General features: G+C 37.8%; 1 protein-coding gene across 3 annotated transcripts in view; it reads right to left on the bottom strand.

Moving 5' to 3' along the window:
• LSAMP (limbic system associated membrane protein) overlaps nt 1-22,446 on the bottom strand; it is a 652,933-nt gene that overhangs the window by 9,620 nt on the left and 620,867 nt on the right. Inside the window, exon 8 of one of the 3 annotated variants that reach the window (XM_005548086.5) lies at nt 4,944-4,976. The exons of the other annotated variants lie outside the window; for them this stretch is intronic. Coding sequence (XP_005548143.1) covers nt 4,944-4,976 — 33 coding nt within the window. The remainder of the gene's footprint in view (nt 1-4,943; nt 4,977-22,446) is intronic. 3 annotated transcript variants of the gene reach the window in all.

The raw sequence follows: 22,446 nt of genomic DNA, 5'->3' as shown, positions 1-22,446 counted from the left end.
ATAGGATAACAGGGAAAAATGCTGAATTCCATGGTCTCCTAATCTATGCTTTATGTAAATAATAAAAGTAACAACAACAATAAAAACAAAACCACAAACACTTATACAGCACTTACAACACGATTTTGTCACAGCTGCCCTATAAATATAAGCACACAACCATGCTATAAGGTGGATACTATGATGAAACCTGTTTTACAGTGAAATGATCGAGGCACAGGGAGGTTGGATCCACTGTACAAGTTTACACAACTTGCAAGCAGAGGAACTGGGGTTTTTACCCAGGTTTCTAGCTCCAGAGTCTTTGCCTGTCACTACTACACAGTAAAGGGGTACCTGTAAGTCTTCGGTCAACATTCAGCAAATTAAACTTGGGTTTGATTAAAATGGCCAGCACAAACAAAAACAAGGAGACAACTATTATCGTTGCAAAGAAGATTTTTGATAGGAGGGTTTTGACTGGAATACCTTCTTGAGAATATTAAAAACATCACCTAATATAAAAATATGAACATATACAAACTTTGATCAGCACACACTATAAAATGAGCTTTATTACGTGTAAATCTATGGAAACACAGAATAGAGATTCGATGAATTAATTATCTAATTTTCTGAATTGTTATAGGATCATATTAACAAAAGACACCTTAGCTACCTTCAGGTTCATGCATTTATTTCATGAGGAATTAAGTTCAATGAGATGCTGTATCTTGCATGAAGGCACCCGATTAGTAATTGTTGACCAGGAGCTTAATTCAAGTGTCTTAAGTCAGCTCAAGGCCTTTCCTAATCTACTTCTATGTCTCCTGCTCCCACCCTTTTTGGACTTTTGGGACCTTCAAGCTTTCTTAGTGGCAACTTCCCCCAGGGCTTTTGGGCTGGTAGGAATGTTACTTTCCTAACCTTTTAGTCTCTCTATGTACACTAGATGGCAAGAGCTCCTTGGCAGGTTTGGTTGTATTTGTGTTATTGATGAGGTTTTCAAAACAGAGAAAAACTACACAAAAATTAAAGCCATAGAGGGTTAGGCAAAAAATACTTGTGTTTGCACCAGAGATAGTGTAAAACAAGAGGTTTTCAGAAAGAGTCCAATTCTGCTGATTGCCTTAATCTCATTTTTGGTGCAAGGGCAGGTTAGATTATCTTGTTGACATCCTGGAGCTGAGTGATATCTTGGCAAGGTTAAGACTAATCTTATCATTTTATTTGATGGTGGTAAGTATTCGAGAAAGCCAAAATTCCATTATTGAAAACTATATTACAGAATAAATGAACCTAGATAAACACATTCACATATAACATTCTTGATAATACATGTATACATACACATACATACAAAGTATATATGTTATATACTTATATATACACATGATATGCACACATATTATTGATCTTTTACAAATAATTCAGAATTAACTGCTATTTTCACATGCTATTCTATGTTATAATGGGGAATCCCAGTATAACTATGTTAATAATCTTTAATTTTATCTTTTATAATATTATTATATACAGTCATGTGCTACATTATATTTCAGTCAAAGATGAATCATGTATACAAAGGTGGTCCTATAAAGTTATAGCACTGCATTTTTACTATACCTTTGCTCTGTCTAGATAAGTTTATATACACAAATACCATTGCCCATAGTATTCGGTATAGTAACATGCTTACAGGTTTTTAGCCTGGGAGTAGGCTATACCATATACACTAGGTGTGTAGTAAGCTATACCATCAAGGTTTGTGTAAGTATATGCTATGATGCTCACAAGAATGAATTCACATAATACTGCATTTCTCAGAATGTATCCCAGTCATTAAGTGATGTACAAGTATATTTGAAACTTACTTTGTGCATCAGTTAAAGATATCTTCATCTCTATCAATTATTATTTATTAAGTGCTCTCATATAGCTATTTAGTCTACTTATATGACTTACTCCTTTCATAATTGGGTTTGAGAGTAAATAAATAGGCTTAAAAATACAAGGGTAAATGGGTGGTAGTTGGGAAATCATCACAAGTGTGTATGCAATTATAGATATATGTGACTGCATAGGAGACTACTTCAGTTAATGGCTATTTCAGGGAAGAATAATCAGCAAAATCATTAATTATGTTTTACTTCAGAGTTATGAAATTTCTGCTTATTTGTGGAAATGCAAATGATAAATCTTATTTCCCACACCAGATGGCCAAGCTCAGCAAGTGCTTTCATATACTGACAGATAAAATGAAAGCAAGAGTCTGCAAACATAAATTAGCCTTAAGAATAGATGGGCAAATAGAACCACAATTCAAAAATTTGCGACGTGTTTTTCATATAACAGACAAAAATCATATTTTAGTCTCTAACCACACTGTATATGCGTGTTATATATGTGCACACCCACTAATATATGTGGTATCTGGTAAACATTTAGTAAATTGCATTATTACTAATCCAAATGCAGAAGTTTGGATTACAGAAAGAGATGAAATACCAACCTGAATCAAAGGCATTGATTTGTGAATTGGGTCAAGGTTTTAAATGTTGACTCTAAGGAGCAAAATTCAGCTGCAGCAGGACTGCAAATCGTAAGTCAACATGGCAGGTCAAGGTTCTCAACCCCAAGGTGGATTAAGTGAGATTCTGTGTCCAGGTGAATGCTGGATTGCACTTTCCCATAACAATGAAAGGGAATTTGTGATTAAGGGCAACATTGATAAAACATTCTGAAATTGAGGGATATGAGAATTTTTCGGCAAGTCTCTAGACTATAAATTTCATTCAGGATCTGGAGCCAATTGATTTGTCTTTCAGTAAAATCTCAAGGAAAGGACCAGATGATTTTTCAACACCTATTTAAGAAAGCGTATGCTTAGAGACACTTTGTAATTCAAATCTGGTCAACAGTTTTCTGTTGCTCCTCCTGAGAGCCCATTTCTTGGATTTAGGACTAAATTCATTCAAAGGGGTTGTTAATTATGCTCTCAGTGATCCTTAGGTATTCCTTTCAGCCACTAAGAAATCATAGATAAATCATAATTTTATTCCAGTTCGTAGTTCAGCCATACGAGAAAAAAAAGCTAGAGGAGTTAAAGTTTGAATTCTCTCAGAATTATTAAGGGCTGATTGAGTGACTGAAAATAGAACAAAATTCTAAACAATTTGTAAAACACTTGTTTAACAAAGGAGAACACGAATCTACAAAGTCTCCTAAGAATCTGCCTCCCGTAACATCTAGCGCAGCCGACTAAGGCATGCTCGCATCCTGGGAAGACATATTTAAAAGGAAGCCTGATAAAATTGACTTTGGCGCCACCTACTGTCCATTTTCTGCCAGTACAGCTTCCTCTGGGTGAAAGGATTAAAGCTCAGACTGCAGCAAATTAGAGGAGAGGAAATACGGTAGTCCTCCCTTAACAGTGGCTTTGTTTTCTGCCGTTTCACTTACCTGAGGTACATACAGTATAATAAGATATTCAGAGAGACAGAGAAAGAGAGAGATAACGTTCACATAACTTTTATTACAGTATATTGTTAGAATTGTTTTATTATTATTGTAGTTAATCCCTTACTGGGCCTAATTTATAAATTAAACTTCATCATAGATATGTATATGAAAACACATAGTGTGTATAGGTAGGGTTCTGTACTATCTGCAGTTTCAGATATCCACTGGGGTCCTGAGGCCATATCCCCTGCGGATAAGGGGGAACTACTATGTCGATGTTTTCTTTGAGTAATGGGTCTTAAAATCAATACAATGTGAGCTCTTCCTACATTTTCTTTAGCTCTTTATGCATTTTCTCTACTCTCTATAAAGTGAGATTTTGGTAAAACTCTCACAGTAAAGTCAGAATCATCACATCTTTTTCATCAACACAGCAGCAGGAATTTTGGCATACAATTTTTTAAAATTGTAGTCTAATACGTAGAACTTCTGGTGACACTGGCAGTTTATCTTGTCTTTGAAATTAAAAAAAAAAAGCTATGCCCTATTTCTTCAACCACATATCAAATCCATAATGCATCACATATAATACTAGCCACTTAAGATTAAAACATAATTGGTAATGATGGCATTGGGAAGTAAAGAAGGGCTGAAAGGGACAATATTTTATGCCTTCTTGAAGGCCTCAAATGATCCTGTTTCCGAGTATATATTCATGGCCGCCTCTTCCCTGTTCCCTTAGGGAGGACCTTGTAGCACTGACCATAAACACGGTGCTGGCCCTTTCTTGGGAGTAAGCAACAAAGTGTCCATAATCTCTGTGGCTCTTGATCATAGGTGGACATAAGTTCCACAAGAATAGGTTTCCACAATTGAGAGTGATCTTGGTTGTCTCACCCCTCTGACACTCACAGAGGAAGACGCCTTCATATGAGACAATTATAATCATGTAGGTGACCTTCAGGAAGTGAAGAGGGTGGGGTCTGGCCACATAAGTGCCTCTGTGGCTCTGGTCTGGAGATACACACTGTTAGGGACTATGATTTATTGGACTTGTAAAGACAGCACCTCAGAATTAGTAACTACTTGCATTTTAGGGTCTGTTTTATGAAGTCAACAAGTGAATGTAAATTAGGCTTTGCATCTCTTCTGAGAGCCCTGTCACTGGGCAATGAGCATTTCCAAAATTGCAGCTCTGTCAGAATGAACCATGAATACTTAAGAAAGGGAAAGTAGGAACAGGGAGTAGGGCAAAGCATAACTTACTCTGTTCCAGGGACTTAAAAATAAATTACTGTCAAGAGCAATGTAAAGGTCATGGGTTTGATCACGAACTATTTGTAAATGAAAAAGTTCACAATTTGGAAAAAATAATGCCAGTTGTGTTAAGGAAATCGTTATCACAAATTATTCCACTGAAACTCAAGTATATAAGACAACAATATATTGCTGTGAAACCTTAATTTTGACATATGGAAGGTAACCAAAAATAAGAACCATACCTTTTTGCTTGAAGTGCACGGTGGTACCAATTTCTAAAATAAGAAACATTAAGCAAAACAAAAACAAATAAAAAATCTTTATCAATTAAGAAGAAACACAAAGGTAGTCTGATACTCTCCACTGAAAGGAGAATAAGAGAAAAGGAGGAAAGAACATTTTAATAGGAAAGAATATTGGTAGAGACAGAAAGAAAGGCAAATGGAAAGAGATTGTTTTATTGGAACAGATATTGTGCAGTTGGAGGTGGCAAAAATGATTTGCAGCTTCAAATACCTGATGCTACATTGTATGCATGTAGACAGGTTCAAGAACTCTGAGTATGGAATGTAAAGGTACTCTTGACTGCAATTCAGTGGAACAATAGAATGTGTCTGATCCATAACCTCATCCTACCATTTCGTTGTGGTTTATTCCACTCAAGCCAATTGGCCGTCCTGCTCTTCTTCCAACAGATCAAGTCTATTCCAACTTAAAACCTTCACACTCGCTTTTCATTTGCTTGGAATATTCTTCCCCTAGATCTTTGTATTGATCACTTAGTCACTTCCTTCAGATTTCTGCTGAAATGACATCAACTTGAAAAGGACTCCTCTCACCATCTTGTTAAAAATAGCATTTTCTGTTATTTTCTCTATTCCTTTACCCTGCTTTACTAATCTACATAGCACTTACCTCTAACCTGACATCATGTTATGTGTATACTTTTTGCCTGTTTATAGTTTATCTTCTCCATTAGAATATATGCTCCACGAGGGCAGCAGCTGTGTATGCCTTCTCAAATACTGTATCCCTAGTGCTTAGATTAGAGCTTGGCAGGTAGTGGATATTCAATAAATATTTGTTTAATTTATAAATAAGTCTCAGGGTCGGAAGAGCTCAGGTAGGTTAAATATTTGGTTTCTCTTTTAAGTATCTTTATCAAGTGAACCACAATGCTCTTAGGTCTTTAGAAGCAAGCATGTAAAATTTCTATAGGATACCACTTTGAAGCTCAGGAACAACTTAGTGGGTGCTCAGATAGAAGAGCCCAAACTGCTGGTGGAATACAGAACCTGTCTTTTGTCCTTGAAGACCATCACTTCCAGTTATTTCTATTTAACAAATGCAACATGCTGCAAGTCCATACAGAAAGATGGAGTAAGAATTCTCCTCTCCTAGCAGAAGCCAGCACTCACCCTGGAAGTGAAGCCAGGTTCTATTAATACATGAAACAATAGTCTCCAGCTGTTGTCTCTAGTCGTTCTGTATATGTCTCATCATCTAACCACTGCTGTTTTAAGTTGTATATTAAACACACTGCCACTTGCTTCCTTTCATAATACCAGCTTTGACATCTTTTCTTTTGGATCTACATATTGCATTAAAAAATATTGAAAGGCAGTGTGGAGAATGTGTTCATGAAAACATGAGGAAACTGAGGCCCAAAGAGGTCATTTGCAAAGTGAGAGGCAAAGCTGAGACTGAAATTTAGGGCTCCCACTTCTCTAGACAGAACCTAGCCCATTATTCCACAATACCCCTTCAGCAGTTTTTGTGAAAGCAATGCCTGTATGACTCAAGAGGTATCACTGGGACATTTAAATGATTCAATACTGGTTGGAAAGGCACGACTTTTGTGCAAAGTGCAACTTTCCTTCTTTCTTGCATTAAGCCTCATAGCTTATTATGATAAGAATTTTTAAGAACCCCTTAAGGCTACAGAGCGATGCTCTTTCCTAAAAGAGGCCTCAATCCTCAATGAGGCCATCCTCAGTTAAAGAACACTAAGTTTCTGGTACACAGGCTTCATGGGAATGATTTCAAGCAATTGTTCAGAAATCCAGACAGGTAGGAAGCCCAGTGATTCAGCTGAAAGCTTTCTCTTACCCTCTGTTTGTGTCAGTTTCATCATCTCTAAAATGAGTTTTACATGCGCCTTATAAATTTGTGCTCTGAATTACATCAATTAATCAACATACTATACTTACAATGGTGCCAGACACACAATAAATGCTCAATAAATGAAAGTTGTCAATTTTGTGGTAAAATCCTTTCTACACAATTTTAGTGGATTTTACACAATATTAGTGCAATTTTAGTGGAGAGAGAAAAATATATCTTAACAAGTAAGTAATGGCATTACAAGTCCAAATAATTTATATATATACATAATTGCAACAACATGATGAACAAACACTGGGATATTGTAGCACAAAAAAGGTGATCGGAGGCCGGGTGCGGCTCACGCCTGTAATCCCTGCACTTTGGGAGGCTGAGGAAGGTGGATCACCTGAGGTCGGGAGTTTGAGGCCAGCCTGGCCAGCATAGTGAAACCCCGTCTCTACTAAATTAGCCTGGCGTGGTGACACGCACCTGTAATCCCAGCTACTTGGGAAACTGAGGCAGGGGAATCACTTGAACCGGGGAGTCGGAGATTGCAGTGAGCCGAGATCAGGCCCTTGCACTCCAGTCTGGGCAACAGAGCGAGACTCCATCTCAAAAAAAAAAATAAAATAAAAGTAGCCGGCTCAGTGGCTCATGCCTGTAATCCCAGCACTTTTGGAGGCCAAGGTGGGCAGATCACGAGGTCAGGAGTTCGACCAACACGGTGAAACCCCGTCTCTACTAAAAATACAAAAAATTAGCTGGGTGTGGTGGTGCATGTCTGTAATCCCAGCTACTCGGGAGGCTGAAGCAGGAGAATCACTTGAACCTGGGTGGGGGTGGAGGTTGCAGCGAGATGGCACCATTGCACTCCAGCCTGGCGACAGAGTCAGACTCTGTCAAAAAAAAAAAAGTGACAGGAAAGCAGATTGATTAGAGTACATTTTGATCAGGAAAAGTCTAGCAATGTGCCTGCATTAACCTATCACTGGCCTAGGTGTGGGTAAGAATCCACATGTTCTAATGGATTCTAATGGATCTCTTAGGAAACAGATTCTCCCCTATGAATCAACTAGAGACAGTTGATTGCAAGAAGCATATAAAAAACATTCCCAAATATTCTCTGTGAAGCTAATATCAGAAAAATTCAGATATGAAATATACATTTGCTTGAAATATCTTTAAAAAGCAAAATAAGTTGCCAGTTAAATGTTAAGTACTCCTCCCTATGCCTGTAATAAATCAACTTCTTTGTGGAATCCTAAAGATCTTAACACTTGGAATTCCATTTTTCTTTAGGAAAAGGGAACGGAATGCTTATTTTGGACTATTATTTCCTAACCACCACCTTCTGTAGGAGCAGAACAGTCTGAGCACATTTTTGAAAATGTGGGTATGTGTTGCCATCTTGTGGTAATACTAAGACATGCTCCTATGTGCTGTCCAAATAAATCACCTTTGTCCACGAGGTGGCAATAATGAGAGAAATAAACACTTTTTTTTCCCAGTGTCAGGCCAGGCATGAAATATTACTCTTCAAGAGGGGACTTTTCTGTCGTTATAGATAGAATTCTTTTTGCATTTAACACCTAAACATTATTGTTGCTTTTCTAGTGAAAATGCAATCTCATGTTTGTGAATCAAACTGCATTGCCAGGGATATAATTTTTACAGAGATTTCCAGGGCACTGTGCTTAGAACGTAACCTGGAACCTATGATTTTTATGCCTTTCAGGAAAACTTCTAACTACATATTAATCTTGCTTCAGCAAATACACTTAACAAGTGTTAAGTGTGGCAGTGAAGGTACAAGGCATAATAGAGAAAGGTAAATCGACTGAAGCAATGCAAAACACAACACTGGGGGATTCTAGTATAGAGAATGTACTAGGCTTTCTCTTAAGAGCCTTACCATCATATGCTTAGATCTTAGCTCCTGATGAGGTAGTAGAAGAAGGCAGTGGGGAAATAATTTAGTATTAGGAAAGGCGAGTGCCTTGAGACATTTATTTAAGCTAATCTGTCCTTGATTTTTGACTTTCGGATTCATTACACCCAGCCACATTAGCCTGCACCATTAAAAACATTGATTCAAGCTCTCTTATTGGCATAGACAATATATCTGCCTTGTTCCCTACTGTATCCTCAGCTTGGTATTTCTCTAGCACAGAAGAAGGATCCAGTAGATATGCTGAACAAATACCTGAATGCATAAAGAAATAAGTGAATGAGAGACTGAATGAATCAATTAATACCTCAAGTGTTACCCTAGTTAAGATTCTAGAGAGGGGAGATTCTATTTTCTTTTTAGAACCGCAGTGTCCGAACCCACGGTGAGATTATTGTTGGGAATTCACAGTTATTTGAAGAGCCACATGGGGACAAGAGGTCCTTGTATTATTTCCCAAATCCTGTCAGGTAGAACATTTTTTGGAGGGCTGAGTTTTATTTTCAAATACCTTCATGACTAATAAAAATGTAAACCTTAACAAATAAAACTCCAAGTTTCTTTTGAAGATATATTCTTCCTCTTACCCTTTACTATAATCTCTTACTCTTATCTCTCACTATGTGACATGATTTTTTTTCTCTTTCTCTGTCTCTCTTTCTCCCCTTCCCTCCATCCACATCCCTGAAAAAATTCAAGTGACTGTTGCAAAGATGAAAGATGCTCCATTGGAAACTACAGTTTATAGTTCGGGAACTCCCTCATTATCTTAGGAAATCTTCATATCTTTATGTGTGGAAAATTTTGGCATTTTGCTTTCTTTGAGTTCTATCTGGGAGATGAAGTGAGGGTACAACACATTTATAAGGAAAAGAATTGACATTTAGTACTTTGAATCTTGACTTTGGACAACTTTTCTCCAATCCTCTACTCATAAGAGTTCATTCACATTCGCATGTAGGTAACGTAGAGTTTGGGGAGTTTATATTGTTTGCACAGTTGTTCTAATTCTAGGGTATTTACTTGAACACAAATGTCTTATTTTTCAACCTGCTGCAGCCATTTGTAAAAGCAAACATTATCTCTATGTTTGTGACGTAAGTCTTTCTATAAGGCCAACCCTCTGATGTGCTGCAGGTTTTGAAAATGACATAAGAATAATTAATGGCACTTTAAAAATTCTGGGCCAGAGTTAGTAAGAGTGTGTATTTGCAGAAGTGGGACAGGAAAAGGTCCAAATTCAATAGGGATTTTATTCTCCAGTTCCTGGAAATTGCAGAAAGGGGTAGGGTTAAAATTATTAAGAAATGTAATAAAAGAAACAGAGGAGGAGGTCGCACCTGCTGCTGCTTCTTCACTGACGCCAAGGACCTGAGGCATCACATTTGTAAGATTCTGCCATGGAAATTTATGGATTTTGCCCTCTGACCTTTGTTTATTTATTTATTTATTGGCCACCATTTTGAAAAATAAAACCTTTATAATTATAGTGGCTTAAAGGGGGGCAATTTTTATTAATTCAATTTTCAAGTCACACTTTGAAAGCTATCAATGTCTTTCTCACAGATTTCTTCACTCAGAGGCTTTAGGGACTAGCAGCTTGTACTTACAAATATTATTTTTTTCTTTTGCCATAGAAAAGTATTTGTCTTGTGATTCCTATTTGAATTATTAGAACTTTTGATTTTCTCCCATGTGTGATATTCATGTTGTATAAACCTCAACGCCTAATATTTCTAGAATAATGTTTTCTGAGATCAGAGTATTCATTCTGGGTCTAGTGAAGTGGGAAAAGAGTCAAAATAGAGAAATGGATCTGAATCCCAACCTTAAGATTCTTCCTATTTTCTTTTCTTTCTTTTTTTTTTTTTTTTTTTTTTTTTTTGAGACAGAGTTTCGCTCTTTTTGCCCAGGCTGGAGTGCAATGGCACAATCTCTGCTCACCGCAAACTCCATCTCCTAGGTTCAAGCGACTCTCCTGCCTCAGCCTCCCGAGTAGTAACAGGCATACACCACCACGCCTAGCTAATTTTGTATTTTCAGTAGAGACAGAGTTTCTCCATGTTGGTCAGGCTGGTCTCAAACTCCCGACCTCAGGTGATCTGCCTGCCTTGGCTTCCCAAAGAGCTGGGATTACAGGTGTGAGCCAACATCCCCGGCCTTCCTATTTTCTTAGTTAATAGGTGGACCATTGTCCTCATGACTAAGAGAAAATATCAAACCAGCTGAGAAAACTAAGCAAGCTTAGCATGTCATCAATATTCGAGAAAGGAAGTTGGCCTCCCTTAGCCAGATTTGGGCCAGCAAGGAATGCTACACTTTACTTTGAAATAGCGCTAAAGGCTTTTCTTCTTTATAGTTGTCTGTGACTGGAAATGGACTTCAGTTTAATGCTCTGTCAGAGTAAATAATGACATAGGCATGAGTAGACAGTACCAGAATACTGCAGCCCTAGACAAATGGTGTTAATTCTTCACTGAATGAATGAATGAAACCAAACTAAAATGATGCTGGTATAATTTCTTGTTGAAAAATGTGAATAAAATATTTGGGCCTCACTTCTTATATCAAATATTCTATAGTGAATAGAATGTGAAAAAAAGATTAAATTGTCATTGCATTAAAAAGAACACATCTATTAAATGGACAATATTAATATGACAACTTGGAGAGAGAACAGATGAGCCCCCACATCTGAAAGGAGGACCCTTACTGCGGATCCTGGAGGTGCATGAAGGAAATCCCTTGTGAGTCAAGATTTGACTTAGACCTGAAAGCACTTTGGGTGTGCACATCACTGTGGAGAGCACCCTGGCCCAGGTAGGAGGGTGGCTCCTGGGCCTGCCTCTGCTATAACCTTGAACAAGTAACAGAAACATGCCCAGCTTCTGAGAGCATGGAAAATAGAAGACTTTTTAGGTTTTAAACTTCAACATTCTGTAGTACACTGGCAGCTCAAACATTCAGACAAAACATTTGTTTATATTGCATTAATGGTGTTATCTCTAAGGATAGGGATAACATATGAGCTTTATTTTCTTCATTATAGTTTCATATTTTTCAAATTCTTCCATAATGAGAATGCATAACATTTATCATCAGAATAGAAAACTATTTATAAAAACAAATCAATGCATTCTTTTTTTAAAAAACCTTTAAATGCGGAGAAAAGGAATTAATCACTTTCTGAGTATTTGGCATTGGCATTGGGTGAACCCAATGTGAGATTATTGTTGGGAATTCACAATATGACAAGGAGAATAAAATTTTTTCTCCATTTTTCAGTTGGGAGATACCATATAGTAAAGCAAAACAGAAGCTAAGATGGGTGAGTCCTAATTTCCAAAGCAACATGGTCTTAACAGTATGAAATGGCAATGCAATAAAAAAAAGTTATCATCCAGGTTGATGAGGTCCTACGGACCAGAGGCTTGATATACTGGGTAATTGTCCTATGAAGTAAGTATAGGTATATGATTTGACTTTAACCATTATGGGCATTGCTCAGTGGTGATACGGATTGTTACAGAAAGAGCAGTCTCACTAAACACTCTCAACATAAAGAAAATACTTTCTTAAGTCTCTTGCACTAAGTCAGCTTTCTTACATTTTGAAAGTTTCTTATTTAGCCTGAGAGGTTTAGTGTTTAATAATCAATGAATTAAATGTTCCAGAATGCCAAAGAGGCTAAGTTTAATAAAGGGGTTTCTCTGGGCTATGCCACCTGAAAATATGTATAAGATTAGAAATCCCAGAAGTAAATTTATTTGGATCAGCTGTCAGTAAGGTACTCAGGACTACACATGCAGCTTCTGTCATAAAGAAGAAACAGGTTTCTCTGCTCTTGTGCCTAAAACGCACCTTGGCACTTGTCTATGGGTGCAACCTGGCCCTTTGACCTTTGTAATTAAGAGACAAGCCAACTCATTTAATAAAGAACTATATTCCAGGCCAGTTGCTGCAGCTCACACCTGTAATCCCAGCACTTTGGGAGGCCAAGGCGTGCGGATCACGAGGTCAGGAGTTTGAGACCAGCCTGGCCAACATGGTGAAAATCCGTCTGTACTAAAGATACAAAAAATTAGCTGGGCGTGGTGGCGGGCGCCTGTAATCCCAGCTACTCGGGAGGCTGAGGCAGGAGAGTCGCTTGAACCCAGGAGGCAGAGGTTGCAGTGAGCAGAGATTGCACCATTGAGTCATTGCACTCCAGTCTGGGTGACAGGGCGAGACACTGTCTCAAAAAAAAAAAAAAAAAAAAGAACTAGCTTCCGGACCTAAATCTACTCAGTTGTTTATTCTACTTAGTTGTTGAAACATAAAATAGATTATATATGTCTTCTTTGTGTTTAAAAACATAAACTTTATGTATACTCTAAAGCCTTTTGTACTTTCATGTATCTGATTTGGTAAGAAAGAGTAAAACTACAGGTTCGGATAGGTCTCCAGAGATTTACACTCTTTCTGGTCTTACTCCTCACTTTCTATTTTCCAGCCACAAATTGTGAATTTCTGATTTATTTTAGAATGCATTTTACATTCAAAATCCTAAGGCATGCAAGACCATCTTTAATCAATGTAATATGCATTTTGATTTTGTATGTGTTAAAATCAAAACCATTCAAATACCATGAAACGAGGTAACTGGCCTGCAGAATTTGAATGCAAAGATAACAAGTGAGTTTGTGAGATTTCCCAGGGTTTTTAAAGCTCCTGGAAATAAGGAGATAAGGGATTAAAAAATGTTGGTATGCTCTGAGTCACCCTTGGACCTACCTCTATTGCACTAACCACCGCAGTGCAGAACTTGGTAAATGTAGTTCTGCTTTGGACTACTTCCAGCAACATTATTCCTTGCAGTTCCAGAATGCTTCAATAACAAGTTTGGTTATCTGTAACTCCTGCTATGTCAGTGACTCCAAATATAACATTATAACCAGGTTCTTGTGCAACTCTCTGAAAATACTGATGACTCCTTACAACCTATTTCTACAACTAAAAATAAAAACCTACCATCAAACCTCCTTACTGAAAGGCTGCAAGTTTTCTCTAGACATTCTGCTAGATAACAGGCTGTCAGTATCCTCCAGAAAGCTTAACCTAAATACTGCTACCTGCCACACAGTACATAATATCAATGTGTGTCTATACAATTAAGCCCACAAGTGCTCTTCCTGGTCCTGAGTGCAATACAGGTGAAAATGCCCAATCTCTAATCTTTATTTGTATTTTTCTAGAAATTATCTTTTTTTAAAAAAACTTGATATATTCATATAAGGTATAAAGATCAAATCAGGGTAATTGGGATATCCATCACCTTAAATATTTACATTTTCTTTTTTCTAGAAATATTTGAAGTATTCTAGCTATTCTGAAATGTACATACATTGTTGTTTATTATAGCAATTCCTCACCTTTAACTCCACTAGGTTTATCATGTTTATTTCTTTTTGTAAACAGGCCAGACGCAAGAGAGAATAAACTATTAGGTAAAAACTATTATTTTTCTAGATTTAAAAAATGTATTAGGCTTTATAGTGGATCCCTGTGAGTTACGTTCTTTCTGGATTCTGGACCTTTGCAGGTACTGGGTTGTCCTTCTCTTCCCCCGCTTCTCCTCTTTCTGTCTTTTAAACTTCACTTTGACCCGGAAGTCTTCCCTGACCAGCCCAGACTAGCTAATGTGCCTTGGTTTGTTCTCCCCAAACACCTCATAGTTATCTTTACATCGACTTAAAGTTTACTGTGGTTGCTTAGTTCATTAAGTGCTTCTTCTCCATTTGATCTGTAAATCCTCTTAGTGCAGAAGCTGTACCTGCTTCATTCTCCTTTGTCATCCCCAAAACCCAGCTCAGAGCAAATACTAAGATATTTCTTTGAGTAAATGAATGGTGTCATCAAGATATTAAGCATGTTATGTTAACTTGATCTGTGCCAAAAAATGAGTTTTAACTGCCTATCAAGAATGAAACCTCTTTCTTGTGCTCCTAATGATTAGAAATCATCATGAAAAGAAAACGTGACCTCTAAAAGAAATTCTACAAAGCAAAGGCAAGAGCAAGTGGAGAGTACCTCTAAATACAGAACAAAAAATCCTACTATTTATGAGTTAGAATGGGAAGACCGGTGTCTCCAATGAATGGGATAATTCCGTCTTTTTGTTGTTGTTTTCTTTTAGCACTGCTGCACTTAACAGCTGTCAGCGATCAACTTACCTGTGTTCTGGAACTCAAGGGAGAAAAAGAAAACACATTTCCCAAGTTACTCTAGCTTGCAATTCAACGGAGAAGTGCAAGTTACTGCTTGGTTTCATTTTGTTTGGTTTGTTTTGTTTCTAGCTATTTCTGCTCTCCAAACATCCCCAGCTTCCAACTCATACAAAACCCACACGTATAGTTGAAAAACCATTGTAGAATGGCCAAGCAAGTTTCCAACATAAAACATGGCTGGGAATGCTTGCTGCTGTGTGAGCTACAGAGCATGGGATGGTAAACAGAATGGACACTCAGCCAAGGTATGGCTACCTTCTACTGCTTTTTTTTTTTTCCTACAGGATGCTACTATTGCCCCCAAATGTCTTTTTAGGCTTTTTAGGCAGTTAAAAAAAGTCATGCTGAGATTCCGAGGTTTAGAAGGTGGGTGCTTAAGTCAGAATCTTTATTGCGAGTATGGGGCAGATAAAAAGTAGAATGAACTATTAGCTGCCATTGACAGTAAAGATACTATGTTAGTGGTAATGTCTGGGTGCTAATCATACATATGTGTTACAGACATGTGGGAAGCATTTTCTTTTACAATCAGCTCAGTGATAAGCGAAACTGTAGAGTAAACTATGGCAGTGCTTGGCTCCCCAGGGTCCAATTAGGAAGCATGATAAATGACTTGTAAGGTCTCTCCCCCACTGATCTGTGGTGGATATAAGCTGACATTCTCTGTGGAGTCCTAGTGAGTAGTCTGCCTACTCCCACCATACATCTCAGTACGTAGGAAAACCTGAAATTGGAATTCCAAACTCATTATGCCATGCTGTGTTCTTACTTGGCAGGTGTGTTTCTTCACAGCAGTATACAAGGGGAGGTGTAAGGTGGGATGTCTTACACTGATTTTTTTTTCCCCATAAAGGTGCTTGTTTAGTTTTATAGCTACAAGTAACTTGTGTTGATGAAAGAATATCATGAGGCTGGAATGACTGTATAAGGGAAATTGTTACTAAGCTTAATTTGTATCTTGCCTCTTCAGAAGTTGATGCTTTCTCCAGATAGATGGGATAATGGCTTAGTGGTGCTTGCATGGCTAGTAATCAGTGTTTAGAAGTGAATGTCAATACTATCAAAACATTTTCTTTGGTTTTGTTTGAAAGACGTCAAAGAGAACATGCATAGGTAATGCCTGGTAAATACGGTGGAAAATGTAGAGAAAGGAGCCAAGGAACAGATTAAAATTAAGGTTATACTTTTTGGGTTATGATAAGACATTTTTCAGGGGCTGGGACTATCTTGATGATTTAATTCTTTTTTTTTTTTTTTTTTTTTTTGAGACAGAGTCTCGCTCTGTCGCCCGGGCTGGAGTGCAGTGGCCGGATCTCAGCTCACTGCAAGCTCCGCCTCCCGGGTTTCTGCCATTCTCCTGCCTCAGCCTCCCGAGTAGCTGGGACTACAGGCACCCGCCACCTCGCCCGGCTAGTTTTTTGTATTTTTTAGTAGAGATGGGGTTTCACCGTGTTTGCCAGGATGGTCTCGATCTCCTGACCTCGTGATCCGCCCGTCTCGGCCTCCCAAAGTGCTGGGATTACAGGCTTGAGCCACCGCGCCCGGCCGATGATTTAATTCTTAGAGGAGTTTTTTTGCTGTTTTTTTTTTTGTTTGTTTCCTCTATGTACTATCACTTTTTAAAAAAGACTCTCGCTCCATAGAGTCTCTGTACCCAGAACTCAGTTCCCAAAGGAAGGACTTCCTTCCTGTCTACACACAGCAATGTTTCTCACAGTTGACTGCTATGCTCATGTTAACTGGCACGTGAGGCAGACTCAAGAGCAAGCAGTGCCGCCATGCACTCTGAAGACCAGAGGAGCCTATGTCAGTTTTCTGTCCATCAAAATCCTGGTCTTCTCACCCTTTGGGGCAGCATGCCAACTTTTTCTGCTGCAAATCTCTTTGAGCTCCTCTTAGGCAGCTTTATTCCTTTTAATTAAAAAGACAAGACTGCCAATTACTTAAACCTAATCCCCAAATGTAACTGTTACTTTGAAATATTTTTTTTCTATAAAGCTCATAGAAGAGCAATATTTCTGTCAAATTAAAATTTAGTGGAAGCTTGGATTTTTTTTTTTTTTTTTTAAATACTCATTTTCAAATCCCTGCTGGCTCTAGACATCTAAATAGCACAGCAAGGCATTAAGGACAGGGAGATCACCAGGAAAGGCTGACTGGTACAGGCAGATCCAGAGTCGAAAAGCAGGAAAAGGTATTAGGAAGGAGTTCTAGGACTAAACATTCTCCTATCTTTAAATTGACTCTGTAGGATTTTTAGTCATTTAGCTTGAAGCTAAATGTAAATTTTGAGAGAAATAACACTTCCAAGCTCTTGTTGAACATTTAAATAATGGTGTGAATAAATTTTGGATTTATTCTTGATAGAAACTTTTAGCAGGGGAGAGAACAACAGTTTAGGAAACAGAGTAGAAGGAAGAGTAAAGAGGTGGGGGAGATAAGACATAGAAATGGGGAGTAAACCTCACCTATTACACGGTGTCAAAATCATTGGATTGATGAGTAAACTATTGATTCCACATGAAATATTGGTACAATTATCCCACTTGAGTCTCTAACCACTAAAGCAAATCAGAAGGAAATCAGACTATTGTTCCCATAAAGGAGCCAGGGAATGAGGTATGAAGGTCAACTCAATAATTTTCATGTGTATTAATCAGAGCCAATCATTTTGTTGTAAATTGGTGCTGACATGGCTGCCTAAATTGTATTTGTAGAAACAAAATCCTTGTTTCTGCCAGCCAGTGGGAAGGAGAGAAGTATCTAAAAAGGGAAATCCTTCCTAGGGCATACTTTATACCCTTGACCAGCAAAAACGGCAGGTCCTTTAGGCTGATGGTTTGGCAGTCATGTGGTAATATGTATAAAGGGCATCCACTGTGCCGGGCGCGGTGGCTCAAGCCTGTAATCCCAGCACTTTGGGAGGCCGAGACAGGCGGATCACGAGGTCAGGAGATCGAGACCATCCTGGGTAACACGGTGAAACCCCGTCTCTACTAAAAAATACAAAAAACTAGCCGGGCAAGGTGGCGGGCGCCTGTAGTCCCAGCTACTCGGGAGGCTGAGGCCGGAGAATGGCGTGAACCCGGGAGGCGGAGCTTGCAGTGAGCTGAGATCCGGCCACTGCACTCCAGCCTGGGCGACAGAGCGAGACTCCGTCTCAAAAAAAAAAAAAAAAAAAAAAGGCATCCACTGAAAGTGTGTGTCTATGTGTGTGCCACACAACAAGGGACTGTGCAATTTTGCAGCTCTTCTTAAATGTAATATTATGATATTGGTAAGAAAACAGTGAAAAATATTTTTTATTTGGCCTTAGGATGCTTCTACATTAAAACTTTAGCAGTGTGGGGATTTCAGAAATCCTTAGAATCCATAACACATCAAAATATAATAAGAGCACATTGAACTTATATCTAGCTTATGTCCATGCAATATGATATGACTATACCTGCCAATATCAGTGCTTTTAAAAATTATAAGAGACATGTGTATCCGAATATGATTATTTTAAACTCAATATGCCTTCTTTCTAGGAACTTGAAGCTCTCTTTTGTATATTATTTAAAATACCACTTTGAGCTTGTAGGCATGAAAAGTATAATTTCTTTCCCATTTCACAGTTGGAAACACTGAATTACAGGAACAATGCTAGTAATTATCCATGATTAATAGAGGTGTATATGTAAATCAACCTGAATAAGTGTGTGAAATTAGATGTGCCGATGCCAGATAGCTCTGCTCATGTTTTTAAAAGATGAATGCTTTCATATAAATCTGTGTAAGTTGGGCAGAAGTGTGTGCTCACTGTGCTAAGCATATTTGAAAATAGATTTTGTAAAACTGTGTAGACAAAGTAACTGAGTGTTATAAGCATTGTAATACATAAAACAAATTACATGAACATTTAAAATTCATTGAAAAGATGCATAAATAATGAACATGAAAGTATACATAAGGGTGATTATTAATATACTATAGATTTGTTTATGTGCCTGGGTGCAATAAGGGGTAGGTTGAAATTTAGGTGTCCTTTGATCATTAAAAAGTGTAGGAGAAAGTTGCACGTCTCTTTCTCAGGGTTTTGGGAGTTAATATAGGCAAAAGCCCTTAAAACTCTAATGGTACATTAGAAGGCCATTATGTATGTTAACTATTGTTATTATTATTATTACTACCATTATTAAACAAAGAAAAATACTGTTGTATTAAGGAGCTGAAAAGAAGCTTTTTCTTTTTAATATTAAGGATGGTATTCTACAGAAAATAAATGAAACTGGAAATTATTCAGTGATCTTCACAGCATGGGATATGTTCAAAATTTTTCTCCCATTTTACCTTTCATCATTTTGGAATTTGATTTCAAGAACCTATTACTGGGAATGCCAGGTGAGGGCGGGTGTACCCACTCCTCTGACTGTAGCTAGGATATAGCTGTTCTGATGCCAGGCCTGCCTGTAGGAACATCAGTCTCCCTTAGGGAGAAGACATGCCAGGCCAACTTCAGATTTCTGCAAGCCTCGCTTGTTTGTGATTTGGATTTTAATTTCTTTTGAAACTTTAATTTTTGGAGGGGGGGTTTGTTTTGTTTTCTGAAAAAGCTTTGGACAGCTGTATTAATCATGCAAACCCAGCCATGTGCAATGCATTTTATCAATGGAAAAACAGGGATGGAATGGCAAGCAGCTGTGAACAAACCCGGTGCCATGCCTGAACCTGGAAGATAATCTCAACATTTCCCAAGCCCACTTGCCACACGGGGTTAGTGAATGGAAAGGCTGTTCACTTGGGAGAAATAATCAGATGGGAGGCAAACAAGTGAGACACATTCCAGAATTTGTTTTGTTTTGTTTCAAAGTGGCAGTGATCAGAAAGGGATAGGCTGATTGAGTCCAGAGAGCCCCACGCTCAAGGGAATTTTTCGCTTGAGAGTTACATAAACAAAAAGGTTGTTTGCCCTTGTCCTTGCCCCTTGTTTCACTTCTTTTTAATTTTCTGAGGCGGTTTCAACACTTCATTCTGAACCTATGGTCCTCAATGTGAGATTGTCTCTGGGTGCACTTCCATTATGAAGAAGAGCTAGGCACAAGTAAACTGATGGGGAGAAATATTATCATTGCTCAGTACCCAGAAACCTCAGGAAACAATGTCACCCTCACAAAGTGAGAAAAGTTCCCCCAGACATTGAGAGCTGACTCTTTCCTCATTTTGCAGTTCAGTGGATTTTCTGCAGCAATATAGTCGGAGGTATTTATGCAAATTTATGCAATTCAGGACTCATTTCAGAATAAAGCTAAATTAAAATTAATGGAAGAAAACACCTATCAGAAACAGATCAAGGATAAAACACTATTTTATTTACATGTTTTAAACGAAGGAGCAGGGAAGCAACTGGTTTTATATTTTGTTTTGTTTTTGGCAGATGGGGGAAGGACATTCGGAAATTTCTGATTGGCCACAGCCAATGTAAATTACCCGCTGGTGGAATTCCAGTATTATTATTATCACTGCAGAAAATCAAGCAATATGATGAAGGAAACCCAAGGGAAATGCATTTGATTTATTGAGCCTTGTTTTTGTTTAATCACAGCTTGAAGGGGTTTAGGACTGCATTCCTGCTGCGACTCTGCTGTGCATCCCCAGTCAGCTTGATGAGCCACGTAGAGTGGGGATAGGAGGGAAGATCCTCCAATGAGAGATATTAACAATAAAGCAGCTGAAATGAAACATATATCTTTGTGAGGTTGGAAATTAGGAAAGAAAGTTCTCCTTTTTATAATGGGAAGGCAGAAAAAAATCTTTGTAACTTTTGAAACACCCACTTTCAAAACACCTTAAGGAAATTAATTGTCTTAAAAATTTTAGGCTATTTTACATCAACCAATTTCTAAGAGACAATTGATATTTTAGGAATGAAATTTAAGAGTTCACAAAGATGGTGACAATATATGATATTCAATTAAATGAAGATACCTTGCATTATAGCTATGACCACAGTGAGGCATGATTCTCATAGATATTTGGGTACTTAATTGGCACCATAAAAAGGCTTAAGCATCCTATTGTTAGTATTTCTTTCAATGGGAAGCTGCATTTCACTTGGGTTAACCTCGATTGGAAAGACGAGAAGAACAGTGATTCAATCCCTAGGAAGTTAAAGTCCTTGTAAAGAACAGAAAACTTAAGAGGGGACTATCTTTGTATAGCAAACTCTCACACCAGCCATCCCAGGTCTTAATGAACAGCTTTTCAATTTCCACTAGCAGAGGACCAAAGTATTAGTATAAGATAAACTATATTCTCTAAAAACTATTGGATCTAAGAAAGCTAACTACAGTCTACCTACAATGTAAAATCAAACTAGGGTCATTCTCCAATCAACAGTTCAGTTTGTGGGAAACATGAAGTTCAACAAAATCCCTCGTGCTCCATCCCTAGTCCAGACTGTTTTTCAGTATCTGACAGCTGCCCTTTGTGAACGGTGTCTGGCTTCACTTTGTTTAAAGTTACATATATCATAATGCGTGATCAGATAAATATTTGAGTTGGTGGCTGCAGAACTGCTCTCACAAAGGATAACTAGAGTCACAGTGATACTATACAAAGCTCATCTCAGATGGGGCATGACTTCTTTGAAAATGCTATCCAATGGTACAAATGCATATGTGTGTGTTTTTCATATCAGGACATTTGCAAGATGGCAACATGATAAAGTGGTGTCAATCTCTGCAGCAACACTAGAACATAAATGTGTTAAAATAATTGTGGCATGTCAGGAATTCAAAATGGGATATTTTCCATTAACAGTAAGTATCATGTCGAGTCTAAAAAACAGGCACATTTTAACAGTCTTATTTTTAGTGGCTGGGATTAGAAACAGATTTCATTGTTTTAGGGAAGTTTTTTTGTTTTTTTGTTTTTTTTTTTTAATTCAACAGTTCTAAGCTTTCACACTAAAAATAGTTTGTCCTCTTTTAAAAATTTGATAATAACCCTTATTAAGCTGTCTTGTTGATCCTTGAAACCTTGCAATCCTTAGCTCAAAAGTAATTAAAATACATTTGCATATGTGAATGCATATACATGCAAAACATTGCATTATTGACACTGAATATCTACACACAAGTTTGCAAGAATTTATAGTTTGGACAAATGTTAATGAAACATGATTCATCTTCAAACTTATAAAACAGCAGCCTTCTACCTTTAATTCTGAGCACATTGCCTTTATAGTGTGTATGATAATCTTGCTTAATTGGATTTATTTTTTCCACGCTAGGCCCCGCATGGCCTAGTTTCTGTTTTTTCTCAGGTCTTTGAGTGCTATTTGCAAATCACTTTTCTGGAATTTAATTTCAATGGTAGGTTGGTTTCATTTCAGATTTTTTATATTGTTTTAATTTTATTTGCCAATTTCCCTTTAAATAG

Source organism: Macaca fascicularis, chromosome 2 (genome assembly GCF_037993035.2).
Source record: "Macaca fascicularis isolate 582-1 chromosome 2, T2T-MFA8v1.1".
NCBI lineage: Eukaryota > Metazoa > Chordata > Mammalia > Primates > Cercopithecidae > Macaca > Macaca fascicularis.
The sequence above is the reverse complement of the archived record's forward strand: the minus strand, read 5'-3'. Positions and strand labels throughout refer to the sequence as shown.